Here is a 20,181-nt window from a genome sequence, read left to right on the forward strand (position 1 = left end):
GTCATGCTCCTTCGTTACAAATAGGAGGGCCGGGTCCTCAGTTCCTTGTCCTGCGCAAGGTCATATCCTGACCCTCACCATTTCTCAACTAAGCATTTCAGGTGGTGGATTGAAACTAAAGTAACATCAACCAGGTGGTATTCATGATCACGAATACATGACATGTTTAGTAGCAAGTATGAAACAAGCATAGAAGAAACTGCGTCCAGCTCCTAAACTCCCTCATCTCCCACCCTTCTTCAAAACATGTCAGCATTGCTTATTTTCACCTTCATGTATGAAAGAAATTAAATTGCAGTGTTCATGGTTGTTGCTGCATGATCACGTTCTGTGGCACCCAAGTAGCATGCTATGCAAACCATGACGACCGATCCATGTAACTTAAAAGTACTACCGTGAGGGTCTGAAAACCATGCAAAGAGAAAGGAAAAGAAAAGTATTTTTTTTTTAAAAAAAAAAATCTAATCAACAGTTAGAATCTATTTCCGCTTTGCTTTAGTTTTCTCACCGTCCAAACAGTTAGAGCATTCTCTTTTTTTTTTTTCTTTTTTTTTTTTTCAAATTCTTTGATTTTTCCAGAATCTTTTTCAAGAAACCAAACATACCCTAATTTAGGGCTGTGCATGAGGAGCAGTCAATAGAAGGACTAGGTGTTAAATTTCCATCAAAATGGACTGGTGGCCAAAGAAGTTGTCGAACTACTCGCGTGGTGGCTGAGCTCTGCCCATTGGCTCCTACTTCTCAGTAAATATGCGCTTCGTCCACAACACGATGATGCCCAACCTCTCAACTCCTCATCGTCCACTCTCCTCTGCAGTTCACTCACAGGAACCATTACGTTAACTTTGTGTGCGTGTTTGGAGTTCATGCAATTACTCCAAAACCTCGCCCAACCAATCTCCTCGCCGTCTGAAACCCTAGCACTGGACCTCTCCCTTCTCTCCCTCGAACCCATCCATGGATTGGTCCACCATGATTCCTGACCTCTTGAGACGCACCTCTGACAAGCTCCCTCACTGCTTCGATTACTTAAATTTCCGTCTCGTTTGCACCCACTGGCGCTCCGCCGCCCGACCCAAAAAAAACTCCCACCCATTTTTATCCTCCCATCCAATTCCGACTCCGGCGAGCTCTGCTTCTGGTCCCTCGTCAACCCTTTCACTGGATCAGGCGAGTTCTCCCGGCCTCCCACTCCCAACCAGCTCCTCTTCGACGTCCATGGTTGCGACGATAGCGATCGACCTTGACAGCAGCCCATGTGCTCGCGCCGATGGACACTGCGCTGGCGACGGAACTGTTAATTTATAAGCGTAATGATCCAATGGGAGAGATCTTGACATGGCCCGAGGTGGACAGCTTGGACAAAAACACCGTCTTCTTGTCAGAGGATCACTTCCCCGGCTTTCTTGTCCATGACCTCCATGGTTGCAAGGGGAAATGTATATATCTCTCCAGAAACCGTATACATCAAGATGATGGACATAGCAGATGGCACTTCAGATATCATGTCTTGCCCCTGGCCTTCGCAGCCGTCAGAATGACCTAATGCCACCTTGCCATTATCAGGAACTTTTTTTTCGGTTCAGACCTAATTTCTACTAGCAAGGTATTGGCTCAAGTTTAATTTGATAATATGGCCATGTATGCCTTCTTTGTTTGTTATATTCGTCCAGCTGCAGCTAACTATTTAATTCCATGTCTTACTATCAAGTCAGGTTGCTCTATTTTAAGCACTATTAGGATGATGAAGTTTGTCTGCATTAATATATATATTCAAGAATTGCTTCTGCTAATTTGCATTGGCATTCAATGATTAGACCAATAATGCACAAAAATCTACGTCAAAACAGATTAATTAAGAAAGTCATATTCTTCAGAATATGTTTTTAGTAGGTGAATCTCATCATAAATCAGCTGAGATATAAATTGTTCCATCAAAGAACCTACAGATTGATTTACATATTTAATGAAGATATTGATATTGATAGCACAGGAAAATGTGATCGCTCACTAGGCATCGATTTTTTTTTTTTCTATGTGAATTTACTAAGGCGCACAATAAATGCCATCAGTTAGCAGCAGCTTCATGCAGTCATGCACCATCGTACTTTGACTATGATGCATTGCAGCTGTTAGTTTATTTTTGCTTTGGCAGCTACTTATTTTATTTTTGCTTTGTCAGCTACTAGAAGTTGGACCGCATATTGGGAGGAAGAGTGAGTGCCATAAACCTATTTACGTCTTTTATCTAAACCTATGTGTGTCTTCAATCCTTTTCCTTAATGGTACAAATTTGATTCAAGACTTTTTTTCCTAATCAGGGGGATTTGTAGGCAGGAGATGCTTCAATTATAGTAAAATGGCAAATGAACCACTACCTTTCAATTTGCAACATGATGCATGACTCGATATATTTAGCTGCAGAAGGACTTGTCAAATCACAGTAACAACAATTCTAACTTTGTGCATGACTAACTTAAATTGTTAATGCTTTCTTAGACGTGCTTTCATATAGTGTCTTGATTGAGCAAGAAAAAAGTTGGCTGTATTTTTTTCTTGTTGTGTCTGCAATTGTCTAAATCAAATAATCATATCCGTCTGATTGTTTATCTTTGATCAGTTACAGATGTTCTAGCCTTTAAAAGACGTCTTCTCTGCATAACTAGTATCTCTCTTGTACAGCTTGTGATTTAAAATTAGCTGGCTCCAAGTAGTTAGGTTGAACATATGGGGCACAGTTGAAGTTTTTATTTATTACATTAGATGGTTCAAATAGCCATGTAAACAATGAAAGGGATGTATGGTTGTTTAAGTGTTACAAGATTGTGTTCCAAAGGTTAGGGTACCAATTCTGTGAAACAAGCATGTATTTTTTTTTAGTTACTCTGTAATTACTTCTAGCCATCAGAACACGAACTCTAAGAATAATGGGTGTAAATTGATGAGAAGTATTGGTTATAGTAGTCTGGATTCCATGACTACAATTAACTGTTTTGTCAATTGTTGCAGTGACTGATATGCATCAATGCTACTAACAAATCCAAATCAATTTGCTGTCTAATTGGCATCTGGTAGGTATTTTTCATGTCTTAGCAACTCATAGATTGTTAAGTTTTATGTGGATTCTATGGTTCCTTGCCCAAGATAACAGTCTTTAAAACATTTAATTTATTATAATTTAATGATAAATACTTGCTTGTAATGTAGATAGAGTCTGAATAGCCAACAAATCAGTACCAATATTTCTTCTAGGTAGACTCCTTTCACACAGGACCAGTTTGTTCTATTATATATGATTAGAGCTCTTCTAACATTCCTTTGTCTTTCCAGTATTTTTATTAGTTCTTCCCTTCCATTTTTCCATGGAATTAGACTGCAATAACCTGCTTTCAGGTTCATTCCGGTCTTCATGCAATTTCCTAATACTCTTGACATGCTATCTGCTTTGAGTCTTATCAATGCTCATGTTATTGTCAGCATAGCATGGATATGAAGTGGGTATCTTTTGAATGAGCAAGTATTTGGTTATATTGCTGTGATCTGCACCTTGTTTGTTCTGCACCCTAAAGAAATAGTAAGAAGCCATTCTCTTTTTAATTTTTGGAACATTCCAATTACTTCCCATATTTTATCTGACATAACTTGATTCTTAATTTACTTGATAACGACAGTACTTCCAAGTAATTTCATGCAATCGCTTCACTGATCTAGGTTGGGTCGGAAATTATTGCAACAATATAGTGATTAACATGTTTGATGGTAAAAATAACCTATTGTATGTTTTACTTAGGAGTTAATAGAAGATTTTTGGATAATGAAACCTAGGAAAATCTATATAAAATGTGCTTTCTGATCAAATTTCACAAACTTTCACATACACTATATTCTGAAACTACTTGGAGAACTGTGAAAGCATTACTTGGATTCCTTTGGATGATCAGACACCTGTTAAAAAATAGTAGTTTTGGACTTCTTTTTGATACTTATCTAGAGGACATGATTATGAAATTGAAATTGCTTTTACCATGTTTTAATCACTAGTTCGGCATTTTGAAAAAGTACGGACCTGTACAGACTGGTTATCTACTTGCCCGGTATCCAGCGTGCTTGAATTTTCTTGGTTCCTTTTTGCCGTTATTTTTATAACATTTTGTTAGTTCAAGGTTTATTTTTCTATATCTCTATTCTCGATCCGTACAAATTCTTGTTTTTTTTTTTTTACTGATGGAACTTGTATTCAAGAGGCTCTCATTATCATCTGGAGCTCATACTCTAGAGGGGAAGATTCACTTCGCTGTTATTATTCAATATGCTCTGTGGTGCATCTATTGGAAGGATCAGGGAAGATAATGTTCAAACAGGCCAGTGCTGCTATCAACTTGGAGGTGCGGCTTCTTTGGAGCAAGAGACTTGGTGGCAACAACCTCACAGGCATTCTTTTAACAAGTTCCTTTTTCACTATAAACCATTGCATCAAGTTTAGTAGCTATCACACGTATTTTCTTGGTGTTGCTTTTATTTGTGAGGGATGGACGTTGACATGATCTTTTAAACTGCTCCTTTTGTTTCCTTCTTTTTTCCTTTCATTGGTTGTGGTGGTTCACTATCTTATCTAAACGTTCTGGCTACTGCTGATTGATAAATTTATATATATAAGACAACTGGAAAAAGTGGAGTAATTCTTTGAGAGAAAAAATGGAGAAATTGTTTGTTCAAATTTTAATGGATAAATGCAACGCTGGCGCAATGATATCTTGTCATCCTTTAACAAATCAATGAAGGTGGATGCTGAAGTCACCTGCAAGAAAAAATTTTGAAGAACTGGAAGAGCTCATGCTCCGCCAGGTGAACGTGTGAATCGAACCCGGGTCTCTTCCATCAATGAAGAGACCATACCTACTCGATCTACCAGCTGGCCCCGTCCCAAAACCATCTGTAGATAGGGCAAAATCTACTTGTGCCTTGAAAGCATGATGGAAGTATCACACAATTGTGCTTGAGAGGAAAATTTCATGAAACCTTCCTAGCCTCCTTCAAACTAATCACCGTTTTAACCACGGATGGTATTTCATTAGCTAGTTTACTAATTCTACTTTAAAATCATTGACCCTTTCAACTCATCTCTAATTTAGTTTTGTGTTTCCTCTAGTTTTGAAGCGCCTAATATTCTTGGTGGCCTGCCACAAGCACTTTACCTGCAAAAAGCTGTCTTGAAATCGTTCTAAATCTCCCTTACTGTCCAGTTTTTAAGCTTATAACATCATCTTTCTTTCTATCTATTTTAATTCAAAGTCTGAAAGATCATCTCTACCTTTTCCTTTATGAAAAACAATTGTTGGCTAAATTCAACATCTTGTTCTCACTGTGCAAAGAATCTCTTCTCGAAAACACGTACTTTGAGAGAATCTAAAAGGGAATTCATTAAGATGCTTACCTCTCTGTCCTCTCAGTGTAGCATCGTTCCATCTGATTCAGGCATGGTTCAGGATGACATTATGCCATTATTGTGTAACTTAAGTCAATGAATTGGACCATGTCATTACCCAGCCGCAGCCATCATTTTACCCATGAACGGTATAATCACCCAAGTGCGGTCAAGTCTAGATCCTACCTAATTTGCAATTAAATTAAAGAGATCCAGCCAGACTTGTCATCCACGTATCGCAGAATCATCAATGTTGTGAAAGTAACCTACCAACTAAGACCATCCCTCTCTTTGGGGCACATCCAGACCGGCTCGATGAAATTGTATCGGATTTGGATCCAAAAACTTGTGTCCATTTCAGACTGCCAACTCAACTTTTTATGTAGATAAAGCCCGCAATGGACATCTACAACTAACAAACTTGATCTGAAGGATAGTGGATGAATTTTATTTTTCAACAAAATGATTAGAATGTTGTCTAACAGCCTAAAAAATCAGACCTAACAATCTACAAAATCTGACTAATAGCTTACTGCTGAACTTCCATATAAAAAAGATATAAAAAGTATCCTCATATAACGAAAAATTTTGAAAGGAAGAACTTCTAGAAAAAAATGATATCTCCCTTTTCATTTTTCTCTTTTCTTCTCTTGTTCTCAAGCTTCGACTAACATAAATATTGAAGGGTCCCTACTAGAACATCTCTGGTGGTATGAATTTTTTTTTATAGATTCTCTCTGATGTCTTAGATCCTGGACTGCATCCAGTTCCAACCGCATTGGTGTCTGACCAAGTGTGGCAACAATAATCAATGGGATCTACAATCTAGGTAGTGCTGAATGAAGAGGCCATGCTCAATCACCGTCCGTTATATAGAAGTCAGGTGATCTACAACATCGAACCATGCTATCCATTATCATTACTATATATATATATATATAATTCACCGTGTACGGCCCCATGTACTATAAAAGCCGTGCACTTTGAACCTTAGAGGCAGTCACAGATTCCCGACTCGACGAGACGAAATGCTCCAAGCCGCCGGTCCCCTGCACTGGGAGTCTACTTGCCCCACTCTGGAATAGTAACATAAACTGTAGCTTCATCCAGAACTGAACGACGGGCTGGAAACAAGGTTACCCCATGAACTCCTCATCCTCCTTTCCTCCTCGCTTCACGTACATGAACTATCACATTAGATATGGATGAGTGCATGCATTTAAGCTGCAATTAAATTCCCATCTTTATCTGCTCCTCCGATCAGCCTTAATGTAAATGAGACAAAGAAGTGGAGCGCCTCCCATCCTCATTTCATCCCCCCTCGCCACCTTTGGAGGCGACCGGGCTCTCCTCATTACTCTTTCCACTCCGAGGTGCCTCCTTACCTTTATATTTCTTGCAACCCTAGCCTCTCCCATCTCCTCACCGTCCCCAAAAACCCGAGCTTCTCCAACCTCCCCTCCTCCAATTAATATCCAATATCCTGATCTCAAACCTCGTCCCTTATCCGTCTCTCTCATCCATGGCTTGGTCCGATCTGATTCCTGACATCCTCAGACTCATCTCTGACAGGCTCCATCACTGCTTCGATTACATCAATTTCCGTATGGTTTGCACCGACTGGCGGTCCGCTGTCCCGCCGAAAAAATTCGCCCCGCTTCTCATCCTCCCGCCCGAGCCCAACTTGGGCGACCTTCTCTACTTCGACCCCGCCGACGGCGGCGTCCATTCGCTCCCCCTGCCGGAAGAAGCCCGGAACAAGAGCTTCTGCGGCACGTCCCGCGGCTGGCTCGCCCTCATGGACGACGCCACCGTGTCCATGCTCCTCGTCAACCCCTTCACCCCCGACGTCGTATACCCCCTCCCTCCCACCCCCCAGCGCGTCTACTTCACCTCCCACCCCAAGGATCCATCCCGTGGTCGCTGGATCACGCAGCATGAGTGCATCAACGAGATCGTCATGTCAGCGTCTCCAAACGCGGGGGCCGAGTGCGTCGTGATGGGACGTCTTGGATCCTGCGACCAGTTGGTCTTCTGCCGGCCCGGCGACGCCGTCTGGACCGACGTCGACACCCACTATGAAATCGACGGCGTCGCATTCTGCGATGGCAGGTTTTATGCCTTGGATCGCAATGGAAATATCTTGATCATCGAGATGGACCCCGATGGAAGAAACGTCGCTTTCAAGGAGACGGTCGTGGTGCCTTTCGAGTCCAAGCAGTACAAGTTTCTGGAGTGGAATGGGGAGCTGCTGGTCGTCGGTATCAGTTTCCAGCCTATCTATGAGGATGATGATGAGGACGACGACGACGACGACGACGACGGCGACGACGACTTGGGACCTTTCATTTTTAAGAGTGAGGGTCTCGGGGAGGGATTGACGTTGTCTGAAATGGAGAGCTTGGGCGAGAACACATTATTCGTGTCCGAGAATCACTGTTTTGGATATGTTGGACGTGGAGTCCATGGATGCAAGAGGAATTGTATATATCTCTCTGGAACTGCTTTTGATGGCCTTGAAGGCGTTCACGACATCAACATCATGAATTTAGAAGATGGAGCTTCAGAAATCGTATGGTGCCGTTGGCCCTCCCAGCGGTCAGGATTGCCTCGTGAGAGCTCGCAGCATTCAGGAGCGTTTTTTTGGTTTAGGCCCAGCTTCTACTAGAAAGGTATTTGTCTCGAGTTTAATCTGCACAACAGATAAAAATAGTATGTATATTATCCATTTGAATCTATTTTTTGAATTAATTTAGATATAAATAGAAATTTGAGGATCTTATTAATATCTATATCCATATGTATATCTATTAAAGAAAAATTGATATAAATATGGATGGACAATTATGAATATCCGAAATATAATTTTATATAATTTTATATAATATTTATTAAATTTTTAAAAAAAATATACAATCATATAAATATATTATTAATTTAATTTATCATTTATTTAATAATATCTTTGATTCTGCAGTCATAAAATTTAATTATCTAAATTATATATATTATCATATCCATATTTTTAGTATCTGAATTGTATCTGTATCTATTTAAAATAGATGTAGATATAAGTTTTTGTATCCAAATAATATTCATATCCATATTTATATTTATCAAACAAAATGAATATGGATATGATCCAGTTTCAACCCGAGCACAACATCCATGCATGTGCTTATATTTTTGTTATATCTTCTTATTGCAGATAATAATTTAATTCCATGTCTCATTTGTATAGTGCAGTTTGCCCTACTTTAAGCAAATTATGATAATAAAGTTTATTTGGGCTAATGTACATTATTTAAGAATTGCTTTTTCTCATTCACATTAGCATTTAACAGTTCCACTTGGAATGCAAAAATATCAACATCCATCAAACAAGAGCAAGAAAATTATAGTCTTAAAGATATGATTTCAGTAATTAATTAAGGAGAGTCTCATCCTCTGATCGAGATGCATTGGCATTATATATTCAAGATATATAGGCTGCTCTATTTTAAGTAATTAGGATGAGAAATATTGGGCGACTATATTCAAGAATTGCTTCTTCTAATTTGCATTGGCATTTAACATGTAGACCAGTAATGCACGAAAATCTACGTCTAACCAAATTAAGAAAGTCTTACTGTTCAGCATATGCATATGATTTTAGTAGGTGAATCTCATCATGAATCGGTTGAGATGTAAAATGTTCCGTAAAGAACATACAGATTGACCTAAATATTCAATGAAAAGATCAACATTGAGAGCTCAAGAAAACACGATCTATCAGTTAGATTTTTTTTTCTTTTCTTTTCTTCTTCTTTTTTTATTTTTCCTTTATTTTTTTTTTTTTAGTATGTGAATTACAAAGGCCAACACTGGATGCCATCAGTTAACAGCAGCTTCATATAGCAATGCACCTTTGTACTTTGACTACAATGCATTGCAGCTGTTCGGTTGCTTGTCTTTTGCTTTGTCAGCTAGTACAAGTTGGACTGCATATATTGTAAGCCATAACCCTATATATGTCTTTTATCTAAACTATGTAGATCATTTCCTTTAATGGTGCAAAGCTTGATTTGAGACATGTTTTTCCTAATCAAGGGGATTTGTAGGCAGGAGATGCTTCAATAAATAGTAAAGTGCCAAATGAACCACTACTTCTCACAATAGCAGCCAATTCTAACCTTACGCATGAGAAACTTAAATGGTTAATGCTTTCTTAGACATGCTTTCTTATAATGTCATGACCAAGAGAAAAAGTTGGCCGTATTTTTTTCATGCTGTGCCTGCCATTACCTAAATCAAGTAATCAGAGCAATCTGATTGTTTATCTTTGATCGGTAACACTGCAGCTCAAACCTTTAAAGGATGTAGGGATGGCAATGGGTAGGTTGGGTCGGGTAGTATACTACCCATCCCCAAACCCGAACTTAATATCCTATACCCAAATCCTACCCGATACCCAATCGGGTAAGAAAAGAGATACCCATCCCCATACCCAACGAGTTCGGGGATACCCGTGGGTAATCCATTTTTCCATACCCAATCCATATCAGCCCCATACCCAACCCATACCCGTCCATTCTATATCCAAAAAAAAGGTAAAATAATTTTATGCATATTATCAATCAAAAATAGAATTACCAATTATATATATATACATACATACATACGCACATATACACTTCTAACACACACACATACATACATGCATACATATATGCATGCATACATATACATACATACATATATATAATTATATATATATAGAGAGAGAGAGATCATATATGTGTGTATGTGTGTGTGTATTTATATTCGGATATGAGTTCAAGATATTATCCATACCCATAGGTTCGGATCGGGTTCGGATAGAAAATAGCACTACCCATATCCGTACTATAGTTTTCGGGTTTTACCCAAACCCAGTCAAACCCTATTTTTCGGGTTTGACCGGGTTCGAGTAGGGTGTATACCCATCGGGTCGGATTAATTTTGCCATCTCTAAAAGGATGTCTTCTTTGCGCATAGCTAATATCTCTCTTCTACAACGGGTGATTAGAATTAGCTAGCTCCAAGTAGTTAGGTTGAACATGTTGAATATTTTTAATTATTAGAATAGATGGTTTAAATAGCCAAGTAAACAATGAAAAGGATGTCTAGATGTTTAGGTGTTAGAAGACTGGGTTCAAAAGTTTAGGTTAGCAATTCTGCAAAACAACCACGTATTTTAGTTACTCTGTAATTACTTCCATTCATCCGGAACATAAACTCCGAGAATAATGGGTGTAAACTGATGAGAAGTATGGTTTTACAAGCCAACATTAATTCAAGATGATAAGTATTATGTTAAATATTGGAGTCAGGGGCAGAGCCACTTTTTGTATTGGAGATTCAATTGAACCCCCAAGTTTTGGTACAATATATAAATATTATTCAAAAAAAATTATATATATATTTTTTTGAACTCTTATAAAATAAAATATTTTAATTAACTTAGTGGTTTGAACCCCCACCCTCCATCTCCCATGTCTCAAGTTTGAATTATTTTTCTCACTTTTTTTTTTCTTTCTCTCTCACTTTCAATTAATGTACTGTTATTAAATTTATTTTTATTTATTTATTTATTTATTTTAATTTATATATTGAATTCTCAAGATAAAAATCTTGGTTATGCCACTGATTGGAGTTCAAGTGACTGATATGCACCAATACTACTAACAAATTCACATCCTATTTCTATCTAAATGGCATCTTGGCAGATATTTTTCATATCTTAGCAACTCACGGATTGTTAAGTTTTGTGGATTATATGGTTCCATAGCCGGTATATGTAATGGTCTTGAATCATTTATTTTATCATAGGTTAGTGACAAATGCTTGCTTGCAGAGTCTGAATAGCCCACAATTCGATATCAATATTACTTCTAGGAACTCTCCTTTCACACAAGACTAGTTTTTTTGTATTATGATAAGATGCTCTTCTACCACTAATCCTTTGTCTTTCTAGTATTTCTATCTGATGTGGTTACGTGTCAAGAGTGACGAACCTTCCCCCCTCCACCGTACGTGAGAAATTATCTGCTTTGAGACAGCGTGTGCTCGCTACAGGAAAACACAATCGCTGCCCCTCATGGTTTTGCCCCATAAAAAGCGCCTCACGTGGGCAAGAGGGAGTTCACACTTTTAAGCAGTAGACACTCTTGACTGCAACCGATATGGGACTTTCGAGGCTCAGCCTTCCGATACCCAACCCACAACACAGCCCCTCCAGTCAAGAGGGTCAACTACGTGTGAGTCGGAGACGGATTCCCCTACCTGGCGCGCCATGATGTGGTTACGTGCCAAGAGTGACGAACCTTCTCCCCTCTACTGCACGTGAGAAATTGTCCGTTTTGAGACAGCGTGTGTCCGCTACAGGGAACCACAATCGCTGTCCCTCACGGTTTTGCCCCACAAAAGATGCCTCACGTGGGCAAAATGGAGTTCACACTTTTAAGCAGTAGACACTCTTGACTGCAATCGATATGGGACTTTCAAGATTCAGCCTCCCGATGCCCAACCCACAACACTATCAGTTCATTCCTTCTGTCTTTTCATGGGATTAGACCTCGACAACCTGCTTTCTGGTTTATTCTGGTCTTCAAAATTTCCTAATGCCCTTGGCATGCTTTCTGCTACGGGTTTTATATCAATGCATGCTCATGTTGCATACAGCATAGCATATATCTGAAGTATATATCTTTTGAATGAGCAAGTATTTGGTTATATTGCTATGATCTTCACCTTCTTTATTCTACACCCAAAACAAATGGGAAAAAATCATTTTTTTTTTATTTTTAAAGCATCATTGTTCCAATTACTTCCCATATTTTATCTTATATAACTTTTTCCTTTATTTGCTTGATACTTGTACTTAAAGTAATGTCATGCAATCTTTTACCTGATCTAGCCTGCTCGGTAGTTATTGCAACAGCATAGTGATCATGAACATATATTTGATTGCAAAAACGACCTATTATATGTTTTACTGAGGAGTTAGTAGAAGGGTTTTGGATAATGTCGACCTAGGAAGGTCTACACAAATACGCTTTCCTATTAAATTTCACAAATTTTACATCCATTATTTTCTTAAATTACTGGCCAGAGAACTCTAAAAGCATTACTTGGATTCCTTTGGCTGATCAGACACCTGTTAAATGATGGTAGTTGCATGTGGATCTCTTTTGGATACTCATCTATAGGAAATAATTATGAAATTGACATAATTTTTACTATATTTTTTCTATTTCTTTATCAACCTATACAGATTGGTTATCTACTTGTGCAGTATGCAATATGCTTAAAATTTTTTGATTCTTTTTTTTTTTTTCTTGTTATTTTTATAACATTCTATCAGTTTATGCTTCTATATCTCGGCCCCATTCAGGAGGATCTCACTATCATCTGGAGCTCATAAGGAAGGGAAGATTCACTTCATCTATTGCAAGAACTAGGGAAGATAATGTTCAAATAGGCCAGCGCTGCTACCAACTTGGAGGCTGTGCTTCTTCGGAGCGAGAAACTTGATTGCAACAACTTTATCAGCATTCTTCTAATTAATCCTTTTTTCAATATAGATCATCTCGTGACAGTTTGTTATTTATCAAACATATGCGTTCTTCTTTGGGTTGCTTTAATTTGTGGGGAATGTACATCGATACATGATGTCATCTTTTAAACTTTTGCTTCCTCTTCCTTATTTCCTTCCGTTAGATGTGGTGGTTTGCTATCTTATCGAAGTCCTAGCTGCTTCAGATTGCTGAGTTATATAAGACATGACTGCAAAAAAATGGAGAAATCTTTTGACAAGGAAAAAAAAATTCAAAGTCTAATGGAGAACTACAACTCTGGCACTGAACAATCATAGCTTGTGATCTTTTGACAAATCAAATGGAGGTATCTATATCTATGCTTTCATATAGAGAATTCCGGAAACCTGCTCATATTGCAAAAGTGGACACCCCGCAAGAAAAATTTTGAGAGAACTGGAAGAGCTTATGCTTTGCCAGGTGAAGGTGTAAATCGAACCCAGGTCTCTTCTATCAATAAAAAGAGATTACACCTGTTCTACCGGTCGGCGGGCGGCGATGGCGGAGGGGTGGAAGGGGAGGAGGAGCCAGGGGGATTGCGGAGGGTCGCGGTGGCAGGCCGCGGAGCGCCAGGCGGTGCAGACGCGGCAGAAGCGCGCATGGCCAAAGATGTTGCCAAGCTTGGCGGCGATGGCGTGGAGGAGCTCCGGCGGAAGCTGCGTCCAGTCTGACGGGTATGGAGCGACTGCTTGTTGCCATTTCTTTTTCTTACCTGATCTGGGAGCCAGGGGGCAGAGGAAACGGGGAGGCAGGAATTTGGAATTAATTTAAAAGCACTAAATTAGTGCTTCATTAATTAACTTTATTTTAAAAAAAAAAACTTGTGGAGAAATTTTTAAATTTGAAAGAGAGAAAAGATTTGGACAAAATTCTGAATAGAAATTTATTAACAAAACTACCAAACCTTTTTTTTATGATATAAAAAAAACTACCAAGCCTCAATGGGGGCAAATCCCAAACCACAGTAATCTATCATTTTGAAACTAGAGTTTATACCAGCCATGGAATACTTACTGATTAGAGCACAGTAAATGATGTAAGGCTGTTAGAAGCTCTTGTGAAAGTATTTGAAGGTACTTTTTCTGTAGTATTTTTTTCTATTTTTTTCTATACTTTTTTTTTTTTAATAAATTTTGATGACTATAGTACTAAAATATATTAATCTCTTTTTATATCAAAAAAAATATTATTTAATCAAACAGAAATCACAATAGGAATCTGAGAAGCATAAAAGAACAAATTGAAGTGCCATCAACATTAACGAATGGAAAATACAACTCAAGTCAACTCGCTGCAACTGTAATACACCATTTTTTTTTTAATTATTATAAGAACTTCAATACACTAATTTTGAAACTCATGCATGACACCATAATCGATGCATCATATAATACAATGGGAGAACCACAAATCTCAAAACCTGCCATCATTTTATGAGGCACAAGAAAATAAAGCATTGTTCTATTATAACATTTGAGGGAAAAAAAAAATTATACCAGAACAAAAGAATAATTACGAAAAGGGGAGACGATCGACGAGGGCGGAGTGAAGCGAAGGGGCAACCGCCCTCTCCATTTGTGTCTACTTGATAAGTGCACTCCCGTTTTCCTCTTTCTATTGTTGATAAGTACACTCCCGTTTTGGTCTTCTACGATCATCTTGTTTCTGCGTCTTTTATACAATTAACAAATAAATAGCGTATAGGTAAGTGCCTAACAGATAACCCTATTTTAGCCGTTATTGTTCCGGGACAGGCGAACAAAGTAACGAACTGACCGTAGAAGACAGAAACAGGAGTGTACTTATCAACCGAACGAAAATAAAACAGTTCGGGTCGGGACTTCCATGGATAAAATTGTTTCTTTTTTATGGGGCACGATTCATCTCGTATAAAAAGCCTGCTATATCTTTCCATCACCTAAAAGGCTACTTGGAAATTGGACCCGTTCACCTTTACATTTGCCATGCCCGTACTACCCAATGGCTAGGATTGTTGCAGCTTTTGGTTTTTTTTTTTTCTTTTTTGGCCTCCTTTGTAATCCTATGTTGTGGAAATGCATCAACGGGGGTCCCATTGAAAAAAAAAGATATCTGTCAGAAAAAAAAAGGAAAAAGTTCTAATTTGGTGAACAAATATTATTATTGTGTAATTAGGTGATCTGGATTTTTTTTTTTTTAAGAAAAACAGTGAAAAACCATCCAACTTTAATGCAAGAGATGGAATTGGTTGGCTTCACATGACTGTTTTAATCAAAAAAGAAAAGTGCAATGATATGATTGTAATGGTTTTGGTGGGTAACCTTATTTCATGCTATTTTCTCCGGTTTGGAAATTGAGATTTATAGTTTAATTACTTTCTTATTCTTTGTATAATCTTCTCAAGTATCAATGGAAGAAGGTACTCTAAAAATTTTACAGGCACATCCGCCAATCCTTGACACATCTAAGGGTTTTTCAAGTATAGCAATATTGTATTTGCTCGACTTGCATAGGCTAGCTTTAATCCTTTGCGAAGTCATCTCATATGTGAGTTAACATATATCTTAATCTATTTTTGACCCATATCTTCAAGAAAAAAATTGATTTACAATGTGGGCTACACAATTATCCAGATATTTCTTTTAATGAATTTTAGGTTAAACTTTTTAATTATTTTCTGTACCAAAAAAAACTTTAATTATTTTAGTTAGTATTCTATCTATGTTGTGTGACGTAAAACATATTGTTTTAATCATTCCTATTTGATTTCACAAATTTGTCATTTCTTTGTCTTATCTATTATTATTTATCTTAGAAATGGTATACACTTCCAACCTGTAACTTCAATGTTAGCTTTAATATATTTCTTAATACATTCTCGTATGCTGCAAGAAGGGAACGGCCTCTAGTACAGGTTATGGCCCATTCAGATATTCCTATAAGATTGGACTAAAAATCTTATAGGAATCAGGTCTGTTGCCCAGGATTTGAACAATGGAATGGTAATGTTAAGGGAATAATGTTTCAGGCAAATAACAGGTTCCAGGCAATAGAATAATATTTCTGGCAAATGAAGAACAGCCTCTTCCAAGGTGTTGAGCCTGACGAAAAATTCTTTGTGCACCACAACGGTGCAGAACCATATACACCGTCCGCAATGATTAGCTCACACATGGGACCCAAAGAAAAAAAAATTTCTCGTGCATCACACCCCGGCTCTACGTGAGCCAATCACTATGGGCGATGTGCTTGTTCTGCGTTGCCCGCGTGCACAAGAAATTTCTCTGAGCCTGATATCTGGCAAGACTGGAACTTGAACTTGAAAAAAATAAAAAGACATCGAAACTCTGGGCCCATTCAGATAGGTAATAATCCGTCCCATTGCACCACCCTCACTCCAAATTTTCTAGGTTTGAACCAAGGGAATAGCCTCTAGCTAGTAAGACTCCATCCAGGGCAAGGGAATAATATTCCAAGCAAATGAAGTTTGCAAAATTATGACAAAAGGGAATATTTCAATGAGAGGGTTCCTTCAAATCTTAGAAAATACATCTTAAGAGGATGCTGCTGAAGTCATTAGCTGATTTGGAAGCATGTGAAGAGAGATCAAAATAGCAATTTTTGGTTTAAGATATCTTAAAATCAATCTAGTTGAATCGCTAATTTTCCGTATCTACAGGGAAGGAAAAGCACTAGCTAATTGTCTTGCTAAATAACATTTAGAGCCAAGGAAGGACTGTTGGAGACTAAAAGCAATCAACTTGAGCTCATGGATGAGAGTGGCCGGTGAGGCCATGCTACAATGACAATTGACCGGTCCGGTTACTGTGGAAAAAAGTTACTCATTTTAATGTCTCCTCTGAATTTCCAAACGCTTAAACAACCATTATTTAGTCTATTTTTGTTTTACTTTGTGATGGCCATTCTCAATTCACTTCCAATCAAGATTCAATACTAAACCTCATTTATCGGTACCATCTTATTATAATATTAATATACATTTCGATACGTGATAGTATACCAGTATGGTACTCTCCAAATAGGATGGCACGCTCCATGCCGTATGGTGCACGGTTGACCATTCTTTCAATCTAGAAACGCATACAGATCCCCAAGATAGTGAGAAAAATAACCAGCCGGACCAATACCATCGATCAGGATGTTCTGTGCATTCTAAAAGGATGAGTTTAATACATGGAAGATGACAAGCTTTAATAAAAGGATGTTCTGGGAAGACGACAAGCTTTAATAAATGGAAGTGAACCATCTCCAAGGTAGCATATTATAAGCCAAATGTTTGAAGTACCAAAATCAAGTATGAAAGACGCAAAAATGACCAGTAAAAAAGAGGCAAGTACATCAAGAACAGAAGGATCAGATGCGCAATTTTTGATTGTTATGGATAAAATCTTAGTGCCCGGTCCAAAGACATAGATAGATTTTGATCATAGCCCACCTTCACATCCGCCGCCAACCCTCATATAGGATTTCAACCCTATCTCCAGAAGTATTCGGTTATTGATCTACATCTTCACTGCTGCCCTCATCATCAGTGGTCTCTAAACATCGGACACCGATCCAGATTTTGAATTCCGACCCCCACATCAGCTCGGATACTGGTATCTATCACCGATCTCATCTCCAACAGTACATGTGACGAGCTGCAAAGTCACGCTTTTTTCGACCTCCGTTCCTTCTAACCTCCACTATGATCGTCATATTCAGAAAGTTTGACAGAAAATTCTAACACAATTCTTTCAAATCACGCTATCATCAAGAGTAGCTGGCTATCGATCAGATAAGACAACTGCAACCGTTCCGTATCGAAAAATCAAATCAAAGATCTCGAAATAGTGCATCCAAAAGAGTTTGAACAGTCTCCAATTACTCTCTCTCTCTCTCTTACCTTTATAAATAGAGGTAATAGGAGACTCTCCAAACTACGCAACTCTCTCACATGCTGCTCCTTCTCATCTGTTTTAGATTTTTTATTTGAACATCAAAGAATTTCCGTCGGAAACATTCCGATCAAAAACTTATTTGTAAGTTTGATCGCCGCCATTTGTACCGGATGTCATCTCACTCCATCAACTTCGGCTTGAACCGAGAATCTGCTGCAATAATGATACAGTTAGTTGTGCAGCTCGCATCACACTGTATCAGTTCATGCATAGGATCTCAAGTTGATATAAACACATCTGCGAGCCAGATAAACACATCTCCCACCAACTACAGAAAAACTGAAGCAAAAAAAACAAATGTTTTCGCTTACAAACACAAAAACATTATAATAGTACTGCAATGAAGAACTTCTATTTAATTTAGAAAGAAAAAAAAAAAATCGGGACTTAAACAACATAACTTCCACTTTAGAAGTTGGCATGCTATCCCTGAAAAGACATGGTTGCTATGAGAATATGCATCAGAATCAAAAAATTAGCATCAAAACTTGTCTGGGATGTATTAGATTTAGAAGTCACCTCCATCGCCTTGTCAATTTAAACTGGGTGTGATCCAAGTTATCCCGTTCATATCCTTCAAATTGGTCCGATGTTCTGGCGAAGCTTGCCAATAGACAATAGTCCCCTTCTTCTGCATCATCCCCACGGATCATATCCTGCACATTTATGCTCGCAACCCTTTCAAGGCCAGGCATCCACTCCTTGAAAATCTCAGCAGCAAGATAGATGCAATTCCCTCCGCAACCCACATCCTTCCCAGACCTAACCGATACCGATTGCTTCTCGCTCAAGAACAGCGTCCAACCGCAGATCCCGCCCTGGACCGTCGACCACTTCACTTCCTCACCTCTCCTAACCAGCTTGAAAAATTGAAGGAGCTCCCTGGGAGTGTAAACCTCCTCACGGGCGCCAGCCAGCGGAAGCTCTCCAGATGACTCGGGTTAGATTTTTCGCTGGGAACTCACCTCCGAGATCTCAAGAGTTCCAGCATCGACTACTTTGCCACACCCATATTTGTTAAGCACAGAGAATTTCTCCACGGTCCAATTCTCGTCTCCAAGTCTATAAAAATACAATCTTTGGTACATCCAGACGGCGAGGCGGTAAGGACGCGGTGTGAAGCAGGGTCGAGGAAGGAGCAGGCGGCGGTGGTGGAGAGGTAGAAGGGAAGGAGGAGCCAGGGGGATTGCGGGGAGTCGTGGGGGCAGGCGGCGGAGCGCCAGGCAGTGCAGACGCGGCGGAAGCGCGCATAGTCGAAGATGTTGCCGAGCTTGGCGGCGATGGCACGGAGGAGCTCCGGCGGAAGTGTCCTTCTGTTGCGACTGCTCGTTGCCATTCTTCTTTTAATCCGCTCTTGTGGCAAGGGGGTGGAGGAAACCACGGAGGTAGGAATTTGGAATGGAAAAGCGCGAAACTAAACTCGTGCTTGATCGCTTTTTTTTGATGAAAAGTGCCCTTTTTTTTTTTTGTGGGTGTGTGTGGGCGTGTGGGGGATGGTAAAGCAAGCTATTCATTTATCGGAGTAACATAGAAACAATGGCCAAAATAAGCACAAGAAGAGCATCCTGTAAGGACAACACAAAAATCAGGAGCTCATAGTGCCATACACAAGAGAAGAACCTGACAAAGAAAAGAACGCAAAGTACAATACAGGGAAACATAGAGCAGGGAACAAAATGCAGAACATTGAGAAGTAAAATGGTGATAAGATGAGTCCTGGAAAATATTGAGTAACTCAAAGGACAAACCCACTGGTGGGCAGCAAAAATAAGGATAAGTGCCACCGCAGGAAATGTGCAACAGAAGAAGCAGCCATCAGTAGATGACCTGAACAAGAAGTAGCACATGGAGAACTTAAACATCCAAAGGATATGAACTTGTGGCTTGTCCAAAACATATAATATGAGATTGAGAACAGTGGAAGTAGATGTGGAACTCCAAAGCTATGTGCCAAGAAGTAGAAATCCAACCAATGTGCTGAATTGATATAGTGAATAACTAGTGGCTGAAGGCCACCAACACACAAACTGTAAAAGAGAACCAGATAGCTGCAAATGCACCATATCATAGAGAGCAGTAAGCAGAAGAGAATCCACCATAACATCAATATCAGTTGATAAAACAGAGACATGAGGAGCACTCAAAATGCCTGGTGGGCAGCAGAAGACGTAACTGAAAAGACAAAGCAGCAGACTGAAGT

At 39.0% G+C, this 20,181-nt stretch overlaps 1 protein-coding gene across 1 annotated transcript; it reads left to right on the forward strand.

Moving 5' to 3' along the window:
• Positions 1 to 6,947: 6,947 nt before the first annotated feature.
• LOC105055345 (F-box protein SKIP23-like) lies at positions 6,948 to 8,093 on the forward strand. Its single transcript, XM_010937111.1, has one exon. It carries the CDS (start codon positions 6,948 to 6,950, stop codon positions 8,091 to 8,093), a length of 1,146 nt encoding a protein of 381 aa, XP_010935413.1.
• The last annotated feature ends 12,088 nt before the right edge of the window (positions 8,094 to 20,181 follow it).

Source organism: Elaeis guineensis, chromosome 12, assembly GCF_000442705.2.
Source record: "Elaeis guineensis isolate ETL-2024a chromosome 12, EG11, whole genome shotgun sequence".
NCBI classification, from domain to species: Eukaryota; Viridiplantae; Streptophyta; class Magnoliopsida; order Arecales; family Arecaceae; genus Elaeis; species Elaeis guineensis.